General features: G+C 42.6%; 1 protein-coding gene across 1 annotated transcript; it reads left to right on the forward strand.

Annotated features, from left to right (window-relative positions):
- The first annotated feature begins 235 nt into the window (after positions 1–235).
- mapkap1 (MAPK associated protein 1) lies at positions 236–27,181 on the forward strand. The gene is made up of 12 exons (XM_084034442.1): positions 236–426; positions 2,393–2,892; positions 6,802–6,891; positions 9,511–9,659; positions 14,561–14,733; positions 14,863–15,039; positions 15,739–15,848; positions 17,272–17,379; positions 21,868–22,008; positions 23,174–23,311; positions 24,086–24,183; positions 24,921–27,181. The coding sequence occupies exons 2-12, from the start codon at positions 2,610–2,612 to the stop codon at positions 25,041–25,043; spliced, it is 1,590 nt and encodes a 529-aa protein (XP_083890568.1). The 5' UTR covers positions 236–426; positions 2,393–2,609; the 3' UTR covers positions 25,044–27,181.
- Positions 27,182–27,939: the final 758 nt, after the last annotated feature.

Below are 27,939 nucleotides of genomic sequence, written 5' to 3' on the forward strand. Positions count from 1 at the left end.
CTCCACCCCCCCACGGCCCTGAATATAGGATAAGCGGTAGACGATGGAAATGGATTCATATTTTTCCTAATTTTTTTAATTAATTTATTAATAGTGTATCAACTCCCGATTCACACTCCATACCAGAAGGTGGCGGTAATGCACCAAAATCTGTTGTCAACCGCCAGAAATTACCAAGAAGAAGAAAAAGAAGCAGCAGCAGCAGAAGAAGCAGGAGAAGAAGAAGAAGAAGAAGAAGGAAATGGAAAAAATGAAACTGGATTCGCTAATGAGAAGCACAGCAGATTGTATTGGATGGCAGTTGAGTTATGATATTGCACTCGTACATTATAACTAATGGAAAGAGTTACCGTCACTACGGGGAGTATGCGTGAAAAAACGGGGCAATGTGGTCATTTGTTCCCATATCGGATGTGACTTCTAAAGGTGGGTCGCCGTCATGAACTAACGTTAACGTTAAACAACAGATACTCTGGCAGGCCACGATAGCAGCTAACTAAAGTCAGCTAATCAAAGAACGCCTCAGTTATGTAAGCATAAACAAGCTTGCGAACTAAATAGTAAAACATTAATTAAACAGTCTTAATCCTATTAAAGCTGCAAACTTTAGGAGGTTCATGAGGACTTAGCTAGTGTGTAGGAGTTTAAAGTTAGCGAGATTCAGCTAACGTCAAACTAGCTAAATGTTACCGGCTCTACGTCGCTGATTAATCAGGTTGTTGGTTGGAAGTTGCTAGGAGTGTTACAGGGTATAGATAAAGCAATTATTTTAGAGGAGCTGATGTTAATGCTGTCAACATGTACGTAAATGGTCTGTTATTTGTAAAGCAAACTTGACAACTTTGACATCCGACTGCAGCTTTGCATTCGCTGCAGCTAGCATCAGTACGAGAAGCTATATGTGGCAAATAACTGGTTCTTAAAAAATAAATAAAGGCCCTCACACAATTAAATATGATTGCAACACTATGTTTTATTATATGGTATATCTGGTATGTATTATTTGCTGGAAATGGGCAAAGTCCTTGTGAGTGTAACATGCTAACCTCAGCCAGGCTAATGTAACACCATAGGACGGGATTGTTTTGCCCTTACTCCCAGCTGTCCGTGTTGAAATTAATAACATCTTTGTGTTCACAGTGTACATACTCAGGACAGTCCGTTCTTTTTTGGAAGAGGCCATTTGCCTTAACCTCAAACCTTAGTCTCAAACCTGTCAGTATAGTTGAACCGCTAAATCACATCATGGTTTTGATTGTTGCGTGGCTTCAAGCTAGTCAGCATTACCCTGTATGGCCCAAGTCAGTGATATTATCCAGCATTTAATTATGACATGTTGAATGGTAGATTATTTACTTTTTCAATGCACCGAGCCCACACTGATTTGCCTCTGAACTGATCGTCTGGAAGCTGCAATGTCTGGGAGAAGAAAATCAGGGCTAAAGTGTGAACTAGGTATTTTGGACTTGCAAGCCTTTACAGTTGTTGCCTTTCATTCACCCATTCTCTCTCTCTCTCTCTCTCTCTCTCTCACTCACACTCACACTCTCACTCACACTCACACTCACACACAAACACACACACAAACACACACAGTCATACTGATGGCAGCTGGCTACCATGTCAGGTAAGCCTGCCAACCACCATTTATGTTTTGATGAAATGAACACTAGATTGACCAACCAAATGTTAATGGCCAGTGGTCCACCGATATTTAGCTAAATTTGTTCGATGAATCTGTTTGATTATTCAGCATTTTTATGGTTCTCAGTTTCAGTCATTTTTAAAGCCGATCTGACGATAACATAATTTCATTTTAAAATGCACTAGTTTGGCCTTTCTTCTTTTAAAAATCTGCTGTGAAATCAGGCAACATAATCCTCAACAATCACCCCAAAAAGGCCACGGCTTTGCAACAATGGCGTCGCAACAATGGCGTCGCTACCATGTTACCGATGAAATTAGCAACTAAGATGACTTTAATCTTAGCTGTAACATATACCTTAAATTATGAAGCAAACACCAGATGGAGCCAGATACAGCAATGTTATATCTGCCGTTTGTGTTCATCAGGACTACCCGTTGCTCCTCCACAATTGAAATATGATCACTTCCGTTCTCTGGTTGCAAAAATTCCAAGATGACAACGGCTAAAATCCACAATGGCAACAGCTTAAATGCCACACTCGGCAAGTCCACAAACCAATGGGTGATCATCATGGATCACCATGACTATGTCCACTTCTACAGTCTATGACGACATATCTCGGTGTGATCGGGGCCAAAGTTGTTCAAGCTCTGGTTTCCACTACATGTTTGTAACGTGTCAAACAGAAGTTGTGTCCCACAACAGCCTGCACCATTGTAAAAACTGTTATTTCACTCCAAACAGGTACTGGCACTTTTCTGTCTCGGAGCAGAGTGAATAAAGAATCATAAGTAGAGGACATGGAAAAGATGACTGCTCTCCACTTGTCATCTGCCACTACTTTAAGACTCTCAGAGAGAAACTGAAAGAAAAGCTAAAGGGATCAGCCGGAATACAGGCAAGAAGGGTGAGACAAACAGAAATCCTCCAGAGCCATCAGCCACTCTAGAACGCAGACGAGATGGCTTTCTTGGACAACCCAGCCATTATCCTGGCCCACATCAGACAGTCTCATGTGACCAGTGATGATACAGGAATGTGTGAGATGGTCCTTATTGACCAGGATGTGGATCTGGAGAAGTGCCAGCTGGCTCTGGTGCCTGGCAGCAGCTGTGGGTCAACAGGGTCGGGCTCCTTGAGCGAGGGGGGCAGCAGCGTGACAGACAATCACGCCTGCGACCTCTCCCAGTCCATGGACATCACCTCCAGCTGGGACTTTGGCATCCGTCGGCGTTCCAACACAGGTATGCTCATCTCTGGGCTCTGGCTGTTAGTGCCAGAAAGCCTGTCCTGCTGTTGTTTTGGAGGGGGTTTGTGGGTCTAATCTGGGCCAGTGGCAAAGTGAGGCTCCTGCCAAATTTTGTGCTATTGAAGGTTGTTGCAACACAAGTGGAACTAGTGGGGTGGGATTGCAGTTCACTGTGTGAATTTAATTCATTGCTATGAGGTAAGTAGATCATCACTTGCAATGGATTTGAATGACATGGTTATGCATGCCAGTGCTACATAATTTTAAATCAATTTAGCCAGGATAATCGTGAGATGAATTTTTCATATCGTCCCATGAGAAGTTGCTAAGCAGCCTATTTCTTATATGAGCACTCACTTATACGAGTCTCAGTTTAATGCAGTGGTTCCCAAACTTTTTCTGCAGTGACAATGTCACGCCCCCCCCCCCCCCCCCCCTCCCCTGTATGAAATCAGTTTTCATTTTCCAGATTCCGTTTGATTTTTTTTTCCAAAATTCCGTGTTTTCTGTTGACATTTTTCACTTCAATTTTATGTTTTAGAATTTAAAAGATATTTTTTTTTCATCAAATGCTGTCCAATCATATGGTTGATGGATCAAAATTCAATAAATCAAGAAGAAAATATCAGAAAAAATGAGCAATCTATTGAAGAAACATTCTAGTAGTTCTAATTATAATTCCTTGTCATTCAGAGACCATGAACATGTGCATAAATATGCAAATGTAGTGCAATCATTTATGGAGGAGTCACAATATACCACCACCCCCCAACTTTCACCATGTCTAAAGTCAGCGCATCCGTCGATCCACTTGCTGCTATTTAAGTTTCACTTTCAGTTGTGAATCAGTTCATTTCTAAACATTTCTGATGTGAGATGCTGTTTGTAGCTTCTCATCACACGGATTCTTGAGGGTCGAATCATTCTTAAGTTGACAAAACTCAGAGAAAAGTTAGAATAATCTCTCTCTCTCTCTCTCTCTCTCTCTCTCTCTCTCTCTCTCTGTCAGCCCCGCCCCTCGGTGAAACAGACGGAGAGCAGAGGCGCTGGATGAAGCACGGTCATTCCATGTGAAAACAGCCAATATCGTGGTACCATGTACATGGTACCCCTCAGATTTTGCTGAAAAGCGGTGAAAATATGCCTTATGTTATCAAACAAAATAATCTGAAGTTTCGGGTCAATATCTCAAAAGGTTTGCCCGTGGTGTCCATTTGAATTTCAAGTGCCACACCCCTTTTTGACACATTGGAATTTCTCATTTCATTTTTTGGCATTTTTGGAGGCCCTTAACTTATCTTCTAATAGTGAAAGAAGGCTGGTGTGGTAGTTCATTGTAGCCTGTACTACACAAAACCGAGTCAACATTCCTTACTGTTGGATTTTGGTGACCCACCTCTCACCCAAACAGTAAGGAATGTTGATTCTGATTGTGTAGTACAAACTACAATGAACTAACACACCAATGTTCAGCCTTCTATCACTATAAGAAGATAAGTTATGGGCCGCCAAAAATGCCAAAAAATGAAATGCGAAATTTCAATGTGTCAAAAAGGAGTGTGGCACTTGAAGTTCAAATGGACACCACGGGCAAACCTTTTGAGATATTGAACTGAAACTTCAGATTCCTATGTTTGATAACATAAGGCATATTTTCACTGCTTTTCAGCAAAATCTGAGAGGTGTCATGTACATGGGTGGCTGAGTTGGCATGGAATGACTCAGCAGTGTTCCCGTTAATTACACTAAAACACAGTAGAGACTCTCAACATGTTTTTTTTTTCTTTTTCTCTTTCAGCTTAGGTGCGTGACACTTAGAATGTTCGAGGAAACCCCATTTTTTATAAATTCAGCGAATTTCCGCGTTTTACATTTGATTACATTTTTGTTATCAAATTCCGTGATTCCGTCCGCGTTTTTCACATCGTGGGAATCATGCGGCCCTACTCGCCTGTTTGAAAACCACTGGTTTAATGCATGGTAGTGCAGGAGAACGTTCTGCATTGGTACTACTAGAGCTCATTGCTGCTTTTGATCCCGTTGACCACTGTATCTCGGTTGAGAGGCTCGGACAGTGGGCAGGTATCTTTGTCTTTATCAGCTTTGGAGTGGGTCTCTTCTTACGTTTCAGACATTCTCAGTTACTCTTCATCACTATGCCTCTTCTGAACTTAAACTTGTGTCTTGCAGTGTTCCCCAAGGTTCTGTCTTGGTTCCCATGCTGTTTGCATTACTTTCTCTTCGACAGATGTAATTCAATAGTGTCTCCTAGCATTATTAAGCAGACTATGTTCAAAAGTACCAATTGTTTCATTTATTAGTGCCTATCAAAAAAAGCCCAAAGTGAATTGTCATGTTTAGTAAATTAATCCCACCCACATCCTCTAACACTACTAAACTCCTGTTTCCAGGACATTTGAATGGTTGGCTTGCTCTACTGCTCTACAGCTTTGTCTTTACCCATCACCATTTTGCTGCAATTTGTACTGCTGATTTGTGCAGCTTTCATCAGAGATGACATGTACTCCTCTTAGTTCTTGGCTATTTCCAAAAGTGTTTATTATTTTATTTTTTTTACCCCAGATTTAATCATCAATCAATCCTTTTAGTAAGCAGACTGTCCTTATTGTTTACCACATTTCTCAATGTCAACCTAAATGTTACTTCCCCTCAGGGACAATAACGTTAACGTTGATGCATGCTTTATAAAAGGAGACAAGTATTGCTTGTTTTTAGACCTGTTTTTTGTTTTAGGTAAGTCACTCAATCCGTTGTCAAATGATGTGGGGGTGTATGACATTTTGAAGTTGAGTATAGTGAGTTTGAATCAAATGAAAAGATTGTGAATCTATTTGCCACTACATTGAGGTGTTTTAATTTGAAGGTAAATATGGTTTTGGTGATCTAGAGAGTCCAAAGGTAGACAGCATGTCTCTTTTTGACTCTCTTGAGATTTGCAGTACATTTGGTGGAGTGCTGGTTGTGGTTCTGGGTTGTGGGTAGACGGCTGCAATCCTCTGAGACTTTCAGACTTGAGATTGAGTACTGACCTGTGGTGGCTGTCTCATCAGGACTCCAAGACAGCCGTGAGAAACCCGGGGCTGCTGGTAAGAGGGATGAATAACAAACCATTTTTTAAACAAACTTTTTATTCAACAATATACAGCACACCGTTTATACAACCAATAACAAGGCAGTGATGTACTAGCAGCTGCACCTGGTTCAGTTCCTGGTCCCTTTTGGTCCAATATCTATGTAATTTTTATGTTTAGTAAGGGTCATTTCATATTTCCTTATTCTGAGCAGTACATATAATCAATACTTTTATTTTATAGTAACTGCAATAGTAAACATTCCCATAAATGGCCTTTTTACCCGAAACAGGTTACAGGAACAAGTTAAGGCACATAGGTGTTCCAGATCACACTACAAGTACAAAAATAAAATTCCTGAAAAATAGAGATGACTATAAGTCTGGCATTGAATACGAGCATTGCCATACTTATAGTCATCTCTATTTTCTATATTTATTTATTTTTCAGGAATTTTATTTTTGCTTTTACTGGTGCCCATCTTTCATGAACCATGTCTGTTTTCAGCTGTAGTCTGAACAACAAACCGTTTAACACAGTATACATTCATATTTGATGTTAGCTCTTTTTGGTGTTTGCACTATACATATTTGTGTGTGTGACTGAATATCTCATGGCAGAGAGTGAGCGTGTCTTCCCGAAAACAAGTGTCCTGTTCTTCTTATATGGCTCTCAAAGATAGATATTTGAAGCACATTGTACTGTTATTTTAGTCCTGTGGTGTATATAATAAGGATTTGTTCTATTTCACCAGGTTTTTAGCAACTACTTTTGCCTGTTACTGAAATCTAAAAGTGGTTCTTTCTTTTCAGCGCAAAGACTTGAAAGGTTACGGAAAGAACGGCAGAACCAAATCAAATGTAAAAATGTTCAATGGAAAGAGAGGTCAAACTCCCAATCAGGTAATATTTCTCATTATATTTCATTTTATTTATATATAAAAACTAATAGCAACGCTGTACTTGTTTACCTATATTGTAGAATTACCCTACGATTCACTTTGTCTGTTTTTGTGCATAGTGAAGTTTTTAAGTAACTTTATTCTGAATAGAAATGCTTCTGAGAAATCTGAATGTTCAAACTATTTTTTATGACATCCTCTATAATGTTATACAAAACATCTTGAAACCATAATTAGACCTTGATCAGAACTGATGCCTGCTGTTCCCAACGTGGGGTCATGACCTCAAATGCTAGCAAGGCAAATGTGTTGACAGGCCTATTCAAGTGGCGAACCGGGGGCCAACTCTGGCATTCCAATCAACCGCTGACCAGTTCTGTTTACAAATAAATACTATTTCAAATCCGAAGGGTTGCCTAACCCTAACCCTTCAATGACAAACAAATGCAAATGCAAATGCAAGACTCAGACAGACGAGGCGGAGCAGCACTAATCGGCAGTTCTTTCAACTCATGCTTGTGAGCATATTGGGGCCGGTGATGAAACCTGCATCTTATCCAAGTAAAGAGCCGCAAGGGTTCATTGCTGGAGTATTCCACCGTTATTCCGCCCGTCGTCAGTCTAAACGCTTGTCGAGGCTGAAAGGCGTAACAGAATATTACGCCTCTGAGATAGCAACAGAGGTAGTAACAGAGCCGCATCAGAGGAGATACGAGGAGATACGACTTGATACGACGTTCTATCTAAATGCTCCGAGGACCCAAGGCGTGAAAGACGTGACGTGGTGAATGTGTTTCCAGGGCGACACGCTGCCAGTGGATTTAACAAGCTCAAAGCGTAGATCTGAAGAAGATAAAACGCCGGTAGTTGCTCATATCAAGCTGCCATTATATGCATCCACATGTTTATGATGCACAGCAACTTCACTTGCGGTTGAAGAGTCGTCACCTTTCATAGTTCTTTTGATGCATCGAGCTAATCAGATTTCTGACGCTCATTGAATACGTCACACGGCTGACGAGTCCATAAGCAAAACACCGGCTGCGCAGTGGGACGTCTCACTCTTTCTGCAAAGCCGGATTTCTATCTAAATGCAGACACCGTTGCGGTGTTACAGCGCAAACAAAGTTCTATCTAAACGGTCCGGTCCGCGGTATATTTTGACTCGCCTTTCCACCATTATGGCAGAATTGTGTGTCTAAAAGGGGCTAATGTTACATACATATGCATTTCTGGATCATGGAAGTTCATCTACCTTTTGCACTGAAAGCTTGATGAGAAGGCTCAACGTTGCAGGACAAAAGACCAATGTTCTTTTGCGCACCATGTGAAGCCTGTGACCAGTGACCAAATTTCAGGTTTGGAAATATTGAGTCTGGACAAAGATGTATTCAACTATCTGATGTGTTCACACATAAGACCATGCCTGTTTCCCAGCTCAATATTCCCAGACAAGAAGACCTGACAGAATGGTCTTACTTGAAGGATATCAAGATTCATGAAATAAACTCTGACATTGATCTACTCATTGGGACAAATGCTTCAAAGGTATTGGAACCTTGGGAGCTGGTCAACAGCCAAGGAGATGGACCATATGCTGTGAGGACCCTACTGGGGTGGGTCATCTATGGTCCCCTTAGAGGAGACAATTAGGGATGAAAATTGCTGCCCTGATGCTGCTGCCAATTGAACATCCATTGTAAACCTAGAGGAGCTACTGGTCAAATAGTACAATCATGACCAGCAAGGAAACTGAGGAAATATCCAGAGAAGAGGTAAAATTCTTGGATATATTGTGTCTTGTGACAACAGTGGCTAATGCATAGCGCTGCTCTTGACGTCTCCAACATCATTGGCGGCCATCATTTCTACTCAGCGTGAATCAACTTTCATCAGAGGACAGCACTGAGGCCCACTGGTCCCTCGTCCAGCATGAATGCTCTTTGACCCATGCAAGACTGCAAGACTGTGCCTGGCGGTGTGGTCGGGTACCCTTGCAGGTCGTCTAGCTTGCAGACCACGCTGATTTCTACTACTTCTATGCCTTTCTGGGACTCTTCCAGTCTCTCTGTATCTCTGTTGCAACCTGCTGTGACTCTTGAAGCTCAGTGGTCACTTCACTTTGACAACATCCTGTTTGATTGCAAGGTACTGTTGATCCATCGTAACGTGTCGTCTTGGTTTCATGATGTCAACATGTGAACAGCATGATGAAGAGCTAACTTTTTTATATATACATACATATGTGTGTGTGTGTGTGTGTGTGTGTGTGTGTGTGTGTGTGTGTGTGCGCGTGTGTGTGTGTATACGTATGTATGTGTACACACACACACACACACACACACACACACACACACACACACCAGCCCGTCTGGCACCAACAACCATGCCACGTTCAAAGTCACTTAAATCACCTTTCTTCCCCATTCTGATGCTCGGTTTGGACTTCAGCAGATCGTCTTGACCATGTCTACATGCCTAAATGCATTGAGTTGCTGCCATGTGATTGGCTGATTAGAAATTTGCGTTAACGAGCAGTTGGACAGGTGTACCTAATAAAGTGGCCGGTGAGTGTACATATACATATACATATACATACACACATATACTTTCTGTCCAGTGGAGGATCTGGGGTCCTTGTTTGAAAAGCGAGACTTTAAAGAAAAGCCACGAGCAACAGGTTCCAAGTCGACTCTTTCACTACGGCTGGAGCAGTGTCCTCAGCAGCTGAACAACCCCTTCAACGAGTACTCAAAGTTTGATGGCAAGGTGAGTTATTCTACATTTTATTCCTCTTTATTTGTATCTTTATAAAATAAAAATCTTGTATTTAGTCAGCTAAAACTGGATTTAAAAATAAATAATGATGATTGAAATATGACTAAATGTTATTTTAGTCAAAACTCTATGGTTCAATGCTAATATGTTCACTTCACGGCCAGTTACTGTCCCTTTTATACAAATAGTTTTATTTATTAGTGGTTATCAAATTACGACAAAGAGTTGTGTTGTATCCACCTTGCCCTCAAACTTGCACCACAAACTCTGCAATATGCACATCTAGAGCATTATATGTTATGAATTCAGACAGCACACTGTTTCATTGTCGCATCTGGCACTTCCACAACATGTACAAAGCAAAAAGAGTGGTTGTTTCAGCCATGATGGATGAAACATTGTCGGTTTCTACATGGAGGTAAGCTCCCCTCCTCTCTGTCGCCTCTAGTGTGAGATGACGTGAATAAACACAATTGATCCCCCAAATAAATACAACTGATCCTGCGGTCAAACTTGCACGAGTTAGTGATTAGGATAGGCCTACTGCAATTTTAAAACAAAGCATCATTAAAATAACACGCAGTATTTCGCTATTGTGTTTAGGGTTGTCACGATACCAGAATTTCAGTAGTCGATACCAATACCTGTGAATTTCCACGATTCTCGATACTAATTCGATACCACAATTTAAAAAAAAAAACAACAGGACCCATGTACTTTTAAATTCACTAATTTATTGAAAACTGCTTTAAACTGTCAAGTATTTAACACCACTGTGCTTTAAGATCTTTATGCACAGAATTTAAATTGCAGTACCAGCTGCCAACAGACCTATAGCCATCCAGTATACAAACAATACTGTGCTTATAAGGCACTTTTTGCATGTCGGCTTGTTTGAATCAAGAATTGCTCCGGATTCATCCGCCTCGAATGCTAAATATTTCCACACGCGACTCTTCGCATCTGTCTTGTTGTTGTGCTTTCGCTCCCACCTGCTGAAGCCATTTTTTTCGAAGACGGCAAGTTTTCTTATTCAGCGCCGCTTACTGCGCTGTGCTGCTCACACGCGTATACTGCCCCCGTCAGTTCCGCCAAGAATCAACACGGCTCGCCGAGTGAAAAGTTGTATATTCGGTTCTAACGTTACCAGAAAAAAGCAAGTATCGAATTATTTTTTTCGTGTCGGCATCGAATTGGTACCGAAGTATTGGTTCTTGTGACAACCCTAATTGTGTTGCACCCCCATGCACATTCACAGCATGCGTAACTCCTTTATTCTTTGATTTAGCTGCACAGAGCAGAACCGTTATGAATGATGCGGAGTAGTGCGCTGTGTAGCGTCTTTCTTTTTTTTACTTGTAACTTTGTACACATTTGTTACGTAGACTAGGGCTTTGACTCCGAACTTCGTTATTCGAATATAATTAGAATATCAAAAAATATATATATATATTCGAACGCATATTAGGCAGCCCTTAATATTCGAACCTGTTATGGACATTATTTTTTGTAAATGTCTTTGCTTGAACGTTGTTTTCAATTCAGATTCCGAGGCTTTTTCACGCCTGGTGAAGTTGTGTGAATCGCGAGCTCATTAGCAAGGCTATCATTGGTCATCTGGGCTCCTTTAGGTGACGTTAGCATCCTGGTTTGCGCCAATTTTGCAGAACAATGGCCGCGTCAACATCGACAACAGCCCCCGAGGAGCCCGCACTCGCGCTCGGTCCCGAGAACCGTAAACTCTTAAGATGCGCCACCCGGAATACTGGCCGTAAATAGGCAAACAAACCCCGCTGAACAGTCGGCACGGACGGCCGCGATAATGTCTGAACATGTGAATCACCTGGGCCCTCATTTATAAAGCTTGCACTTTCCACGCAAATGTTGTGATCTATAAAAACCAAACTTGACGGGAAAGTGTGCGTACCCGTAAGCAAACTCTGAGGCATGCGTACCGGTACGCACATTCTGGAGACTGGAAGGGAATCAGCAGTAAACGTGAGAAGAACTATATATTTTTGATGACTCGCACACATTTAATTACACTCCATATCATACGTTAGATCTGCGTTATCATGATGAACTCCAGCAATGTTTTTGACGTTTTTAATGAGTGATAGTTTTTTTCATATTAACACCTTTTTAAAATCTGACTTGTATCTTAAATCAAGATCACCACAGGAGGAGGAGACGGCCCAAATGCATGTAATACATACAATAAATATCCTCCATTAGATCACTGTAGAACACAGCGGGAATAACTAAACATTCTCCTTATTTATGTGCATATATCATCAACGCACATACATACAGCCATTAAGCCATCGTATACTTGTTACACTTTATCCTCGTTTTTAAACCACCAGAACGCAGAGGAAATGCGCTATAATGAGCGCTCAGTCGTGGAGCGTGGAGAGTGCAAATGTATCGATGACCCCGAGCCACGCCCCCCTGCCCGACTGGAGGGGTATCAACAGGGCGCAAGAATCCGTGAGGATGTTATGCGTTTGTTATATAAGGAAGACAACAATCAATGTTCATTGTAAACGTATTATTTTATTAATCACAGTGCGCGTTTGCCGTAGCTCATCTGCAACGTTGTTGATGGTGGTGATTGTGTCTCGTTGAAGTTGCAGGATGGCATTAGTGAGCACCCGACCGCTTGAAGTGCCATGCCTCCGGGGTGCGCTGCTGCTTTGCGCAGGACCCGGACGCTGTGCCGAGAGCCCGTCACCCTCCTCACATCACCCTCCTCACATCACCCTCCTCACCGTCACCCTCCTCTACGCCACACGCTGCAGACTCTGGAAGGACAGAAACGATTTAACGTTTTGTTTTATATACAATAAGAGTTTAAAATCTATTCACCCTTATCCCTCGGTCTCAGTCGCGTCTGTGTCTCCCTCCTTTTCAGACACAATCCCCGTCAAAGTCACATCAAAATCACACTTCCTCAAATACTCTAGCAATACATTAAATCCATGTTAGGAGCGGAAAGATGTCATTTACCTTCAGATCACCGTCCGCTCTGTCCCACTGACGCCGTTGACTGCAGCAGCAATGTGTTGCCACTCGCACTGCGTCTTTTTATTCGTGATCCCGCTGCTGTGACCACTAAATTAAATTATTGTCCGGGCCTCCACCTCCCCCAACAAGTGTCTCTTTCTCCGTTTCTTCGCTATTTTTCTGGCCTGTCGCCGTGATTCACCACACGGAAACGATTGCATGCCGGCTCATTAACATAGTAAAATGTGGGCGTGTACAGGGCGGGATTCAGGTACGCACACTTGTAGGTGATCCTGTGATTTATAAAGGGAACATTGCGTACAGCTTGCGTGCGCACAGTTTTATAAATCTGATTTTTTTTTGGCGCACGCAAACTTTGGCTTTTTGGCGTACGTACACTTTGTTAGGATCCTACGCACAGTTTTATAAATGAGGGCCCTGGTGTTTTTGGCGAATAACTAAGTCTGTAGCCAAATAAACTGCAGCCAACCAGATCTTTATGTGAGCGAAACAATTTGTTAATGGGCCGTTAATGGCTGGTAGGATGGGGTTTTGTTTTTAGGCCTACCTTTATTTTGTCTTTTCAGTTTAGCCTGACTGGCTTATTTGACTTTATTTTTGATGGCTTATTTATCTTTATTTTGATGAAACCGAATGCATACACAGTTTATGTCTGACCTTAAATAAATAAAGGTTCTGAAATCGTTGCCTGCCTATTGACTTTGACTGATACACTGCCCTCTGGTGGACAAAACATATACAACTTAAGTACGATACCATACCATATAGGTCTTATTGAAGGCATTTAATGGTCAAAATATTATTAATATATATTCAAATATAAATATTAATAAACAAACGAACTTCGAATATGATTTTTGGGCAAAAGTCCAAGCCCTAACGTAGAGCTACTCTGCTAAACATATAGCCAATAATATTTAATGTTTATGGCCTAGCCTTCTTCTCAGATTAGGCCAATAGAGCAATGATTAAAAAAACAAAAACAAAAAACGAACAAACACAAATGCTTGATCAAAGGCCTGGCCCGATCAGGCCCGAGGGTAGTGGCGGGAAACACAGGTCGGCCTCGGGTAGAGAAGCTAAACTCTAAACCCCACCCGCTGTGGCTCTTTTATAAATGTCTTGGGTTTTTTGTCGTGGGTTGTCAATAAAAAAATTAAAAAAACAGCAGTTCCGCAGACAACTTCTGCTTTATGATTAACTGTTGATCTACCCTGTAAAGAAAATAATAAAATAATATGTCTATGCTGTCACTTTTACACTATGCTATCAGTAGTGCTGGTTTTGTTAATGCCTCCGACTTAATTATGTCTTTCACCCCTGTACTGAGAGAAAAATGGACCAATGAAGGTGCTTCTACGGTAGCTGCTTTAGAAGCAGAAAAAATAAGACGTACATGCAGTGTTTCTACAAAACCTTTGATCAGCTTGGTCTTTTGCTGATCCACACAAAATTTGATCGGAATCGTATCAACGGTGTAGGAGGAGTTAGCAAGAACGTGGTTTTTAAAAATGTATTATTTTAAATTTTCATACACATTCAGTATCTCAAAAGTCCCAAATTGTATGACAAAAAAATCCAATAGTTAATAGTTAAATTAAACTTTTGAAATGTGATAAAAATATAATAAATCAGTTTGTGAGTGTTTACTTTCTTTCGATGTTACCAACTTGTTGGTTAACAGTGAACTAATACATTTTGTCATTTACACACTGTTTAATAAACTTTTATTTCAAGAAAATTGAATATTTCCATGATGTGAAGTTTTACATACGTTACGTAGAGAAATGAGCTGCAGTCATTTATAGAAGCATAGTTGGTGTATATTCACACATGGTGTCCTCACTGTCTCATCATCCTTTTAGGGTCACATCGGCACAACGGCCACCAAGAAGATAGACGTCTACCTCTCCATGCAGATGGCTCAGGAGAAAGTCCATCCAATGACAGTGGTGACCATCGCCAATGCCCGCGTCCACGACCTCATTGGCCTCATCTGTTGGCAGTACACAAGCGAGGGCAGAGAACCCAAACTCAAGTGAGAACAAACGCATTTCAACGGCAGTTGTACGGCAGTTGTACGGCAACCTACAATGTTCATTCCTGCGTAACATCGTCATGACAACATGTCTCTTTCTCTGCACGTCTCCGTCGCATCTGTTCACAGTGAGAATGTGAACGCTTACTGCCTCCACATTGCTGAGGATGATGGCGAGGTGGACACGGACTTCCCTCCACTGGACTCCAATGAGCCGATCCACAAGTTTGGTTTCAGCACTCTGGCCTTGGTGGAGAAATACTCCTCTCCTGGTCTGGCTTCCAGACAGTCGCTGTTTGTCCGAATGTAAGCAGTATGCTATCTACCATCTGCACTGTTGTTTGTTTGTATATTTTTTTACCAGGAGAGCAAAGATTGCATAAATGCACAAATCTGAGAGCACATAAAATGAAAATGTAAAATGATCCACAGGAGAATTAATATATGAAAGCAATACAGAGTGCTTGGGAGCCTTAATGTAGCCTATTTTAGTTTTATATTTTGGTTTGTCACCTGCAGGCTGAATTTTGTGTTTTTCTTCACATTTTCCACCATAAATTGGTGCATAAAGAAAATCACCAGAATAAATAAAGAAATTAAGCGTTTGATGCTCAAAATGTCCAGTGGGAGGGCTCCCAGATGGGGACGGATTTTATACGTTTTTATCACGGATCGGGAGAAAAGCGAAAAAAAAATAATAATAACACGTTAATCATGGGGAATCCTCGTTCATCATAAATATCATGACAAGTGACTTTAAAAAGCTGTCTAGCTTGCTATTATGGTAGAGAAATGAAAAATAGAGTACCAGAAGTGTCATGTCAGAAAAAAAACATACTCACACAATGTTACAATTTATTTGAGACCTTATAATTTTTGATTACCTTATTTGAGTTTGCGTGATTATTTCTTTTTCAGTAAAAAGGACTCAAAAATGTATGTATGTCGAAAAATGTATGTTTAAGTGACGTTTTAATCACATTTTGTTGTTTTCTTCCATTTTAGAAATGCTGCTCATGGTTTTTCGTTAATCCCTGTGGACAGTCTGAAGGTAACCATGAAGGAACTTCTCCAGAAAGCACTCAAGAAGAGGAAAGGCTCACAGAAAGGCTCGGGTAATGATATTTTTGATCATTTACCACCCTCTCCCTTTATTATAGACCAATTAAGGACATTAAATCTTCATATGTTTGTTAGCACGTTGGTGCTGTGCGTTTGTTTAGGTACACCCTCGTACACAGTGGACCACAAAGAAGGGTCTATTCTAGTTTGAACCGACACCTCAGTCTCTGACATAACACTAATTTTGCATTTATCATCAACATACTGTCTATATATGGTTGTCTAAAGTCTAAAGTCTAGAGTCCTGCTGCTGTTTCCTAAAGGAGGATTCCTAAACACGCACTCACGGTGGACTAAAACATGCAGAACCTGCTCCCCTGAAAGCACCATCAGGCCTGAAGGCAGCTGTATGTGGACAGAGGAGAATGGACAAAAGCAAAGCCACATACACTATATTGCCAGAAGTATTCGCTCACCTGCCTTGACTGGCATGTGAACTTAAGTGACATCCCATTCTTAATCCATAGTGTTTAATATGACGTCAGTCCACCCTTTGCAGCTATAACAGCTTCAACTCTTCTGGAAGACTTTCCACAAGGTTTAGGAGTGTGTTTATGGGACTTTTTGACCATTCTTCCAGAAGTGTATTTGTGAGGTCACACACTGATGTTGGACGGGAAGGTCTGGCTCTCAGTCTCCACTCTAATTCATCCCAAAGGTGTTCTATCGGGTTGAGGTCAGGATTCTGTGCAGGCCAGTAAAGTTCATCCACACCAAACTATCTCATCCATGTCTTTATGGACCTTGCTTTGTGCACTGGTGCACAGGCATGTTGGAAGGGGCCATCCCCAAACTGTTCCACAATGTTGGGAGCATGGAATTGTCCAACATCTCTTGGCTGAAGCCTTCAGAGTTCCTTTCACTGGAACTAAGGGGCCAAGCCCAGCTCCTGAACAACAAACCACACCATAATCCCCCTCCACCAAACTACATGTGGCACAATGCAGTCAGACAAGTACCGTTGTCCTGGCAACCGCCAAACCCAGACTCGCTTGCTGTCGTTCCCAATCACTTCCGCTTTGTTATAATCCCACTGACAGTTGACTGTGGAATATTTAGGAGGGAGGACATTTCACGACTGGACTTGTTGCACAGGTGGCATCCTATTACAGTACTAAGCTGGAATTCACTGAACTCCTGAGAGTGAACCCATTCTTTCACAAATGTTTGTAGAAACAGTCTGCATATAGTGTATATGCAAGAAGTGCAAACTGGAGGTCAAAATCTCCCAAACCATTTAACCAGACATCACACACAAACGCCATCTGCAAAGCGGTCCGAGCCCAATCATCTGTAGACGACATTTAAATTCAGGTTACCGTTATTTGAGCTGTGCAGCATCGACAAGAACAAACTCTAAAACTTTAAAACGGCTAAGATGTGTTGCTGTTGTCTGGCTCCATCATTTTCCAACAGGGCCCATGTATCGTCTGGAGAAGCAGACGGAGCCAAACGTCTCAGTGGACCTGGACTCAACACTGGAGAGCCAGAGCACCCTGGAGTTCTGCCTAGTCAGAGAAAATAGTAAGTCATCTCATTGGTCACCACCACAACACAGCTGGTTCACTTCACGTGTTATCTGAGAGGGATTTACCTCCTTAGGATCCTTTGGACTAAAAGAATGAATCACTCCCAAGTATGTTACACAAAATGAGATTTATATTTATTTCCACTCAGAAGTCAGGTAAGGGACCAGATTCTATTAATTGTAATTATACGTTAATCGTTGTGAATTTCCATCATTGGGATAATCATAAATATTATCAAAAGTCACTTTAAAAAGCTTGAGTTTGCTATCATGGAAGAGAAGTAAATAATAGTGATTATGATTTAAAAAAATGTCTACAAAAATACATTTTCTTTATTTATCTTTCTCTATGCAGCAGGAGTGTATGATTTATAATCATCTTATTTAAGATTATTACAAATTTTCAAAAAATATTTATGTTTTATCTTGATGCCGTATGTTTAAGTTCCATTTTAATATTTTGATGATTATCGGAATGATATTGTGAATTACAACTACAGGGTTTCCCGCAGTGCTTTCCTGTTAAGGCGATTGCCTTAAGAACAAACGTCTTCAAAAAACAAAACAAAACAAAAAAATCGTTATACTGGCGATATTCGCCGCAGTGTTTCCCCTACCATTGTACAGGCAGGAAAAAAATCAATATGCCAAAAATAAGCCACCTATCAATTCATTCATAAATCAATAATCATTTACATTAGGAGCGCACAGTGTAGACCTGCTCCGCAAGACGCGCGGCCACAACAATCCTCGCAGCGTGCTCCCGCTACGTTCTTCGTGTAAGCGCTTGATGTTGTTCCGATGCCGTTCCACCTCGCTGAACCACCACAATGGCGCTTTCTACTTTGAAAACACGGAAAGTTGACTCTGTATTTTGATAAACTGCTGCAATCTTCAGACTCGTGGTGTGAGCGGAACCGGACCGGTACCGAACCGGTACATTTATAATAAAATGCCGCTGTGTGTACCTCCGTCCAAAATCCGCTGCGCTCGCACTGCCTGCTCGCACAGATCTGCTCGTGCTCACATGCGCTGATGCAGGTCGAGTGTTGTCGAGAAATATATGCAGAGACGGCGCGCCTTCAAAACAACATCAATCCATGCGTGTGTAGTATTAGGACGTGATGACTTATGTACAACCTGGGCTGGAGCAGTGTGAATGCAAAGTGGGGGGGACCCCCTGTGGGGGGAGGATTGTTTTTGATAAGCTGTGGAACTCTGAGTTAACCTATTTCTACCTGAATTTCTATGAACTATTAAGCTGTTGAGTAAACCTATAACTTATATTTTACTTGACAAAATAAAACATTATGCACTCATATGTCGTTAATAATAATGTTTTACAGTATCTGTAGCTATTAATGTGATGCTCATCATTTTCCAGCCATATTTTTCCGCCCCCTCATTTTGGATCATTTCCATCAACCGGCACATTTCTAAGTCACTTTCTCCTTGTGATCTTAAATACACTCTGGTTGAACGAAAATGTTGAATGCAAATATAATTAAAACTGCGAGCAGTGTCATGACGAGCCCTCGCTCTTATGCGGTCGTGGACTGCCTGCGGTCACAGGCGCGGCCGCCTCTCGTGGCGCAAGTCGAGACACAAGCGATCGACACCGAAAGGCATCCGTCTGTCACGTGCGGTCGTGGAGTGCCTGCATTCACACGCGTGGCAGCCGCCTACCTGTGCAGCGGCCACCTCCTCATGGCGCAAGTTTAGACACAAGCGATTGACATTCAAAGCCATCCGTCTGTCACATACACACATGTTCATGCCTTCCTGACATCTCTCCTCCTCCCCCTAGTGTGACCTCTCCTCCTCCCCCTGTGTCCTCCTTGCAAGCTGAAATGAGAGGAATTAGTTATAAAAAAAATCCGCTGTGGCTTTAACTTGGAAAAAGTCACAAAATCAATGATATTTCCTGTTGCCAGTAGGTGGCGCTCTGACTGTGAGTGAATATCAAACTGCAGATGTGTTCAGGAAGGAACTCTAATCAAGCGTTGGAGCAGATCAGAGAAGAAACACTGAAGTTATAATAGTTTGGATGTTTATGGCAGAGTTCAACTGACAGCTGTGTGTGGTGCATGTGAAGTGTGCCATCTCTCCTCCTCCCTCTGTGTCCAGGCTGAAATGAGAGGAATTAGTTAAAAAGATTCAGGTGTGGCTTTAACTTGGAAAAAGTCACAAAATCAATGACATTTCCTGTCGCCAGTAGGTGGCGCTCTGACTGTGAGTGAATATCAAAGTGCAGATGTGTTCAGGAAGGAACTCTTATCAAGTGTGGAAAGTTTGGAGCAGATCAGAGAACAAACACTGAAGTTATAATGTTTATGGCAGAGTTCAAGTGACAGCTGTGTGAGGTGCATGTGGAGATGTGTGCCATCTCTCCTCCTCCCTTTGTGTCCAGGCTGAAATGAGAGGAATTTAAAAAAAGGAATTAAAAGTGGCATGACTGTTGATCTGGTGTGAGGCAGACTGCAGCTGCATGTGAGATTCACAGTTCTCCATGTGTCCATGAGGCGATGGAATGTGGCCGGGGCCTCAAACAATCCAAACGGAAGTGTAACAAACTGGTACAAACCTTGCGGAGTGGAGAAGGCTGTCTTCTTTTCCTTGGAATCTGGTGACAAGGGAATCTGCCAGTAGCCCTTGGTCAAATCCAGCGTCGTATAAACGCGAGCCTTGCCCAGCCGATCCAGGAGTTCGTCGACCTGGGGCATTGGATAGGCATCGAATTTGGACACCTCGTTGACCCTGCGGTAGTCCACACAGAACCGTATTGACCCATCGGACTTGCGAACCAGCACGATGGGGCAGCACCAGTCACTGTTGGACTCTTCTATCACTCCCATCTGCAACATGGCCTGAAGCTCCGCCCGAACAATTTCCCTCTTGTGTTCCGGCAGCCGATAGGGTCGAGACCGGACTGTCACACCTGTGTTTCTATGTGGTGGTGTATGAGGCAGGTGCGTCCCGGCAGGGGAGAGAACACATCAGCATAACGCTGCTGCAACGAGGCCACGTCCGCTCTCTGGCTCGGCAAGAGATGGTCATCAGTTGGGACCAGTTTGAATTAGCCACCTCCGGTCCCAACTCATCCCCCTCGCCCACCATGGTTGCCAGAGAAACAGGCGTCACCTCCCTCCAGGCTTTAAGGAGGTCGAGGTGGTAAATCTGTGTGGCCCGACCCCTGTCAGAACGCACCACCTCATAGTCAACATCCCCCACTTGCAGTGTGACCACAAAGGGCCCTTGTGACTTGGCGAGCAAGGGCGCCAAGTGGCAAGCGCCAAGTGTATTTCTCCCCTCATCTAGCATTTGGAGCTAGATGAGGGGAGAAATACAAGCACTTAAACTGTCTAAGTTTGGCCTCTGTCGTACAGCTGTCGGTGACGCTCCTCTCGTAATAACTTACCCAGTGCTTGGAGCTTTGCTCGCAGGTCAAGGACGTGCTTTACCTCGTTTTTGCTGGTGCTTGGACCCGTCTCCCAGCTTTCCGTAACCAGGTCCAAGACACCCCGGGGTTTTCTGCCGAACAGGAGTTCAAAGGGGGAAAACCCCATGGAGGCTTGGGGAACCTCCCGCACTGCAAACAACAGAGGTTCCAACCATTTATCCCAATTACGGCTATCTTTGTGCACAAACTTACGAATCATGTTCTTTAGGGTCTTATTGAACCGCTCCACCAGGCCGTCGGTCTGGGGATGGTATACACTAGTCCGGATTGAACGGACGCCCAACAATTCGTATAGTTCGCGTAGTGTACGTGACATAAACGATGTGCCCTGATCAGTCAGGATCTCTTTCGGGATCCCGACTCGGGAGATGACTTGAAACAGCGCCTGTGCAACAATTTTGCAGAGATGGTGCGCAGGGGCACTGCCTCGGGATAGCGCATTGCATAGTCCACTAGGACTAATACTAAGCGATATCCCCGTGCGCTCCGGTCTAATGGACCGATGAGGTCCATGGCAATTTTATCAAAAGGAACCTCCATTAGGGGTAAGGGGCACAATGGTGCTTTTGGGGTGGCCGGCGGGTTGACCAGCTGACATTCGCGGCAGGATGCACACCACCGACTTACATCTGCCCGAATGCCCGGCCAGTAAAATCGAGCCACGATCCGGTTCAGTGTTTTATCATAACCGAGGTGACCTGCCATGGGGTTGTGATGAGCCGCCTGGAAAATTGGGTGAGCTCAGTGGATCTTCTGTGTGATTCTCAAGAATCATCAGTCTGTAGACTCGCTACACTGCATTTTACTCGGCTGGCTCTGGTGTGAAAGATTTGTCAAAATTGTTCTTGAAACTTCACCTTAATGACCAGCCCACCTCTTCCTGTGTGTGACTCATGGAGCAACACCCAGTTAACATGGTGCAACACATATGCCCCAGTCTCTCCAGATCTCCTTCAAACACAGTAGAATATTTTTGGATGACTTCTGCTTGTTTTTGTGAGTGACCTTTCTCTCCTGTCTGCAGGCTCCAGGGGCGAGGAGAGCTCTGAGGAAGACCCACCCATCGACATCACCACAGTCCAAGACATGTTGAGCAGTCACCACTATAAGTCCTTCAAGATCAGCATGATCCACAAGCTACGCTTCACCACAGATGTCCAGCTAGGTACATGCTGCTTACTGCTTTATTATTACAGGCTGTGAAACACATTCTTCCCCAGCTTCAAAAGTTGCACAAAATGAGTTTGAATTATTTCACCTGATTGATTCCATCAGCCGTAGCTACCTAGGGAATGGTAAATCGACTGAACAGCCAGTACTTAACCTAGTAGAAGAAGTATAGGCTGCCAAGTGGAAACGACTTTACTGCTGAGTAAAGCAGTACAGGGCAGTCACTGTCTATTTATAACACAATATATAGATTTCAAATACTTTGCACTTAAATTTGGGTGTGAATCAATCCACAACACCCAGACACTTTGGTTGGTTGTCAGCTGGGTTTAAGGGGCTGATCACTTATCCAGGTAGTTTAATATGATTTTAATAATGTTTGAAATGCTATTATCACTTTTATTTGATGCTGAGGGTATAATGTGTAAATATTGCTGGAGAAAAAAGATTGAATTTATTTAAATGTTCAGGATGTAATGTGACAAAAGGTCAGGTTTAAGACAGGCTATGAGGATTTCACAAAATCCCCACAGTGCTACCTCACAACCTACACAGTTCAGCACCATCTGTTTTATATCCAGCTCTGGTTGAAATTCACGCTGCAGACAATTCTCCTTTTTCTACATCACTGGATGAGCAAGTTGATGTGCAAGTTATCTGGGGACAAATCCTTTATCAGTCCTGCACCGCCCGACATTTCACACAAGTCGAGAGGTCACTTCATGTCGACCACTAAGTAGACCAATGACTGCCAATTACACTTCAAAAGGAAAGCCCAAGTTTAGCAGTAATAGTGCTAAAGTGCTGATGTTTACCATGTTTACCATTTTAGTTTAGTGTGTTACCATGCTGAGATTTGCCACTTGGCACTAAACATAAAAGGCAGGGCTGCTTGATTTTCTTGCTTTTCTTGTTTTGCAGGTATTTTGTAGATAAAGTAATTGGCAAAAGTCAAAGGGCATCACCAAATGTATTCAAATTCATCATGTGTGGAACTGCCTGCTTGTACCTCATTTCATGACGATTTTTCCAATTGTTGCCGCCAGCATGGCATAGAAATAACACAAATGCAGCACTTAAGTTTGTCCATAATCTGGTTGAAAACATACTGTGGAAATGTGAAATATGTCTCCTTTTCATGAACACAACTGTACCTCCAGGCATTTCAGGAGAGAAAGTAGAGATCGATCCCGTCACCAATCAGAAGGCCAGTACGAAGTTCTGGATCCGACAGAAACCCATCTCTATCGACTCGGACCACCTCTGTGCCTGTGACCTTGTAGAGGAGAGAAGCCCCAGTGAGTGGACTGTGGACCACATCTATACATGATATCCATACTCAAAACCATTTTCTTTCTCAGTACATGTTTGCACATGTCCAGAATATGCTCAGCACATTGCAGAAGTCAACGGTTTTGCGTAGCGCTTCACTGTGTGAAGACAAATGCTACAATTGAGAACAAGGAACACTAAAAACATACATCTACATGGTTTTCCCCCAAAAATGTGTTTTTTATTCATTAAGATGAAGGCAACACATGACCGTGACCTGTCCTTCAAATAACTGTAACCGTAACATCCATTTAGTAGTTGTTGTGTAGCTACATGATCTCAATGCAGCAGATAGACACTTCCCAGCTCTCATGGCAGACTGTTCATCCCAGTCTGTCCACACCAAACGCAAAGCAACTTTTTGCCTTTGCGTTACTCATGCAGGTTTGACAGCGGACACATTTATGTTTATTCACAGGATCATTTGTCGGCTGGTTTACTACAGCTGGAGGAACCCAAAATAAACAATTTAGCTCTGCTTGTATTGTAATAAATGGATGAAAATTGATTGGAGCCATCTATGCTAACATCTTAGCTACTCGATCAACACTCAGAATAACATCATCTAGACATAACTATAGCAGTGACATTGTTGTTTGGACCACAGACAGTCTCTGGTTTCTCCACATGACTGAAGACAGACAGGCAGGAAGAGAAGGGGTGATGCGTGTGAGCTGTGCATCATTTCTCTTGTCCATTGTCAATAAACATCCTTTGTCATTTTTTCCTCTGTGTTACAGGTCATGCAATATTTAAGCTCACTTATCTCAGCAACCATGACTACAAGCCACTCTACTTTGAGTCTGATGCTGCTACTGTTAATGAAATAGTGCTAAAGGTGAGTTCTGGCCGGATGTCTGTGCTGCAGCATTCTCTTTCCTAAGACGCTCCATCAAAACATACGTACCAGAAAAATATATACCGGCGGTAGTTCATTGTAATTAAAAATGGCAAATATCTACCTGTTTTTTATTACATGAGCCTATTTTTGTTTCATATTTCCTGGATTTTTTTCAGGCTCTAATTTTTACTTCTCCATGTGATAAGAGAACTAGACAGCATTTTAAAGTCACTCATGAGGATATTTAGGATTATCCCAAAAATGAAAATTCACCACAACTAACTTATAGTGAGTGTTTTTTCTCCCAATCCACGATATAATCTTATCTCGTCCCATCACTGGTCTGCATGGGTTTGTCTACGCCTGCCTGATCACGATTAGATATATATTTTGTAGTACGAGGAGCAGCTGTTGAACAGTGAAAAGTCACATTTAATTTCCTATCAATTCTTCACAATAAAAGTCCACACCTCACTGAGCTCTGAACTCAATGTAAGCCAGGCCACCTCACATGTGGTCTGGCTGATAGGAAATGATGTGAGAAATATCCGATTTTGGAGCGTACACACACATGACAGTTAATGCGTCATGGCCATAGACTGTATAGAAAAAATGGTCAAAGTCATCATTTCAATGATGTAAAGTCTTTATTTCATAGTATTTATGGTAAAGGCCAGTGAATGTCTATGTTTCATGTGAATATTTTCAAACTTCTCCTGAATGTTTATTTTCAGGTGAACTATATCCTGGAGTCCCGGGCCAGCACCTCTCGGGCTGATTACTTTGCCCAGAAGCAGCGGAAACTGAGCCGCCGGACTAGCTTCAGTTTCCAGAAGGAGAAAAAGTCTGGCCAGTAAACAGACTGAAGCTGTTGAGCCAACTGTCGATATGCACAGGCGGACGCAGTATCAAGGCCTGTCGGTGTCATACTTGGACGGCATCCGGCTGAACAGAAGCTGAGCGTGACAGCAAAGTCAAGTCAGAGGGCAGAACACGGACCAGGAAGTTTGTCGTCAGCTGAACAAAGGTGGAAGCCTCTGAGAGTCGGTGGGTGAAGGGGTCCACGACCAACAATAACCTAACGATTCGTCTCTGTAGAATCGTGGAACAGAGTTCTGACTGCCATGTCAATGTCGGTTCTTGTTCATTCACTGCCTCTGAATATGAGCTCTGTCCACCAGGATGGATTTGTATAGATTACACAACAAACAAAGCAACATGCTAAATCTTTGCTTCTGTCCTCCATCTATAACAGATTCAACCTAACAAGATGCAAAGAAAACCTTCACATCTTTTTACACAGACCTTTTTACATTCAAGAAATTATATTATAGAAATGAAATACCCAGTTCAATACCCTTCTGCCTTGAATCCAGATAGAAAATCCTTAAAGGTGCATAATTCGAGGTTGGGAGCATTCTGATTGCCTCTCAACTTGGCGACGTCTGAGCCAGCGGCTCATAGTTAAGTCATAGTTAGGTGCTAACAGCGCTAATAGCGCCAACATAGAGCTAAGGCACTACGTTTCTGCGACAACACTGTTGCTATTATCAGCTGTAACAACCAAATGAGAGCAGTGCAGTTGAGCAGCCGTGAACTTGGCAGTGTTATACGCTCACATGCAGTAACAACATGTGTGGCCAGCCCGGCTATGTCAAGAAAACAAGGAGGAGCCTGGACAACAACAAACAGTGGGCGAGAGACTTAATTCTCTGCTGAGGTAGACATTACTCCACAACGTCTTTACATAGCTAATAGTTTGCTGCCATAAAGATGCCCTGAAAGCCGTATATTGCTCTGTTAAAGGAGCTATATGCGAGATTGGGAGCGTTTCTATTGCATCTCAACATGGTGACGCTTGAACCGACAGCTTGCAGCTAACAGTGCAAACAACTGCAGCAGTGCTGACAGCTATCCTTGGTTTTGTGAGGGGGAACCGATGGGCTAGCGTACGCTACTGCGACACTCACATCCACTAGAATTCACAACGACTGGCCTGGCTACGTCAATGAAGCAAAGAGAAGCTTGGATAACAACACACACAGAGGGAGAGTGACTTAATTCTCTGCTCAGGTAGACATTACTCCACTATGTCTTTTACACAGCAATTAGTTATCTACACTCAGTGGTCAGTTTATTAGGTGTGACCTGCGATTAAAAGTGATGATTCAGCTTTGATTCATATTTTGTATTATTCTGACAGGTGTTTACCCCTGTTGATATGAATGGCATGGACAACACAAACTAGAACCTTCATTGAAGGAAAGGTTAATAGGTTTCAGTGAGATGGATCTAATAAACCAAATCTAAACCTCACATGAAAGCTTCAATGACACAGCTGTATACTACAAGGTTCTTTTGATGCTAGAAAACCCAGATCTGCAGTAGAGCTAAGGTTGTTCAAGCAAACACAATGTCTGAGTCAATCAAACACACACCCCCAGTTTCATACCTTAAAGGTGCCCTATGGAGTTTTTTGCCACTAGTTTAGAAATACTTACACACACACACACACAGAGTCAGAAGGGCTCTTGTTGATCCTCTGCTTGAAGCTAACAAGGACTTTTGCATGGAACATTATTCATGTATTCCACTCTGATTGGCCAGTTATTTATTTTACATTGCCACCATACAACAAAGTATTTCCAGTTTTCATCCATCCAATGCACATTGGTAAGAAAGATTCAATGTAGATATAACTGCTTACACTCCACAGGGTTCCCCTTTAAGGATAGTTTGATCTTACGGTAACTTGGGTATTGGTATTGTTTTTCACAGTGACCTACAGTGACAACAATTTTAAAAATTGTACCAGTATTGAGTTTAGTCAGAATTGCAAAAGGAGCTGCAAGGGCAAGTGAGCAGCATCAATGTAATGTTACATCCACTCAAAGTGCTTGTTTCTGCCACTGACTATCTCAGATTATTATTATCAATGTCTGAAAAAAAGATTCTGTAATGATTTTAGAAATTAAACTTCTTTCTTTACCTTTCACTTAAGCTGGTCTGTTTATTGTGTCCAAGTCCCGCTCAAGTCCTGTTGTGAAATCTGACTATCGAAAAGGTGTTTTTATTGTACAACAATATTGTACAGATGGAGGATTAGTCCTGAGCCGCTGTGACTGCAGCTACCGCCACTATGGGCCAACCTGACCTGATTCGTAACACGCACGTCTTTGATGATAGGAAACTCAACACAGAAAGGACCTCACCAAACCGTGATACAGTTGGTGAGGATGCTCTCGATGGTGCAGTGGTAGAAGCTCACAAGGATGGTTCTTCTTCAGGGTCCTCAGGAAAAAGAGGCGCTGGTGAGTTTTCTTGACCAGGTTGGAGCAGTTGGTGGCCCAGGAGAGGTCTTCCGATATGTCGATCGCCAGGAATTTGAAGCTGGTCACACGCTCCACCACCACACCGTTGATGTGGATGGTGTGGTGTATGACAGCCTTCCTCCTGAAGTCCACAATGAGCTCTTTTGTTTTATTGGTGTTGAGCAGCAGGTTGCCGTGCTCGCACCACACAACCAGACGACCCACCTCCTCCCTGTAGGCCGACTCAGAAAACAAACTTGATGATGGAATTGTTGGTACCATGTTCAGGCCTGCAGTCGTGGGTGAAGAGGGAGAGGGTGTAGAGGAATGGGCTCATCACACAGCCTTGTGGTACGCCGGACTTGTAGGGTTGCCTGTCCTTCTTGATGCCCCGCTTCCGGTCAGCCCTGGCTGTACTGTAGGCTTGTGCATCTCCCAATCT

The sequence above is a fragment of the Eutrigla gurnardus genome, assembly GCF_963514095.1.
Source record: "Eutrigla gurnardus genome assembly, chromosome: 19".
Taxonomy (NCBI): domain Eukaryota; kingdom Metazoa; phylum Chordata; class Actinopteri; order Perciformes; family Triglidae; genus Eutrigla; species Eutrigla gurnardus.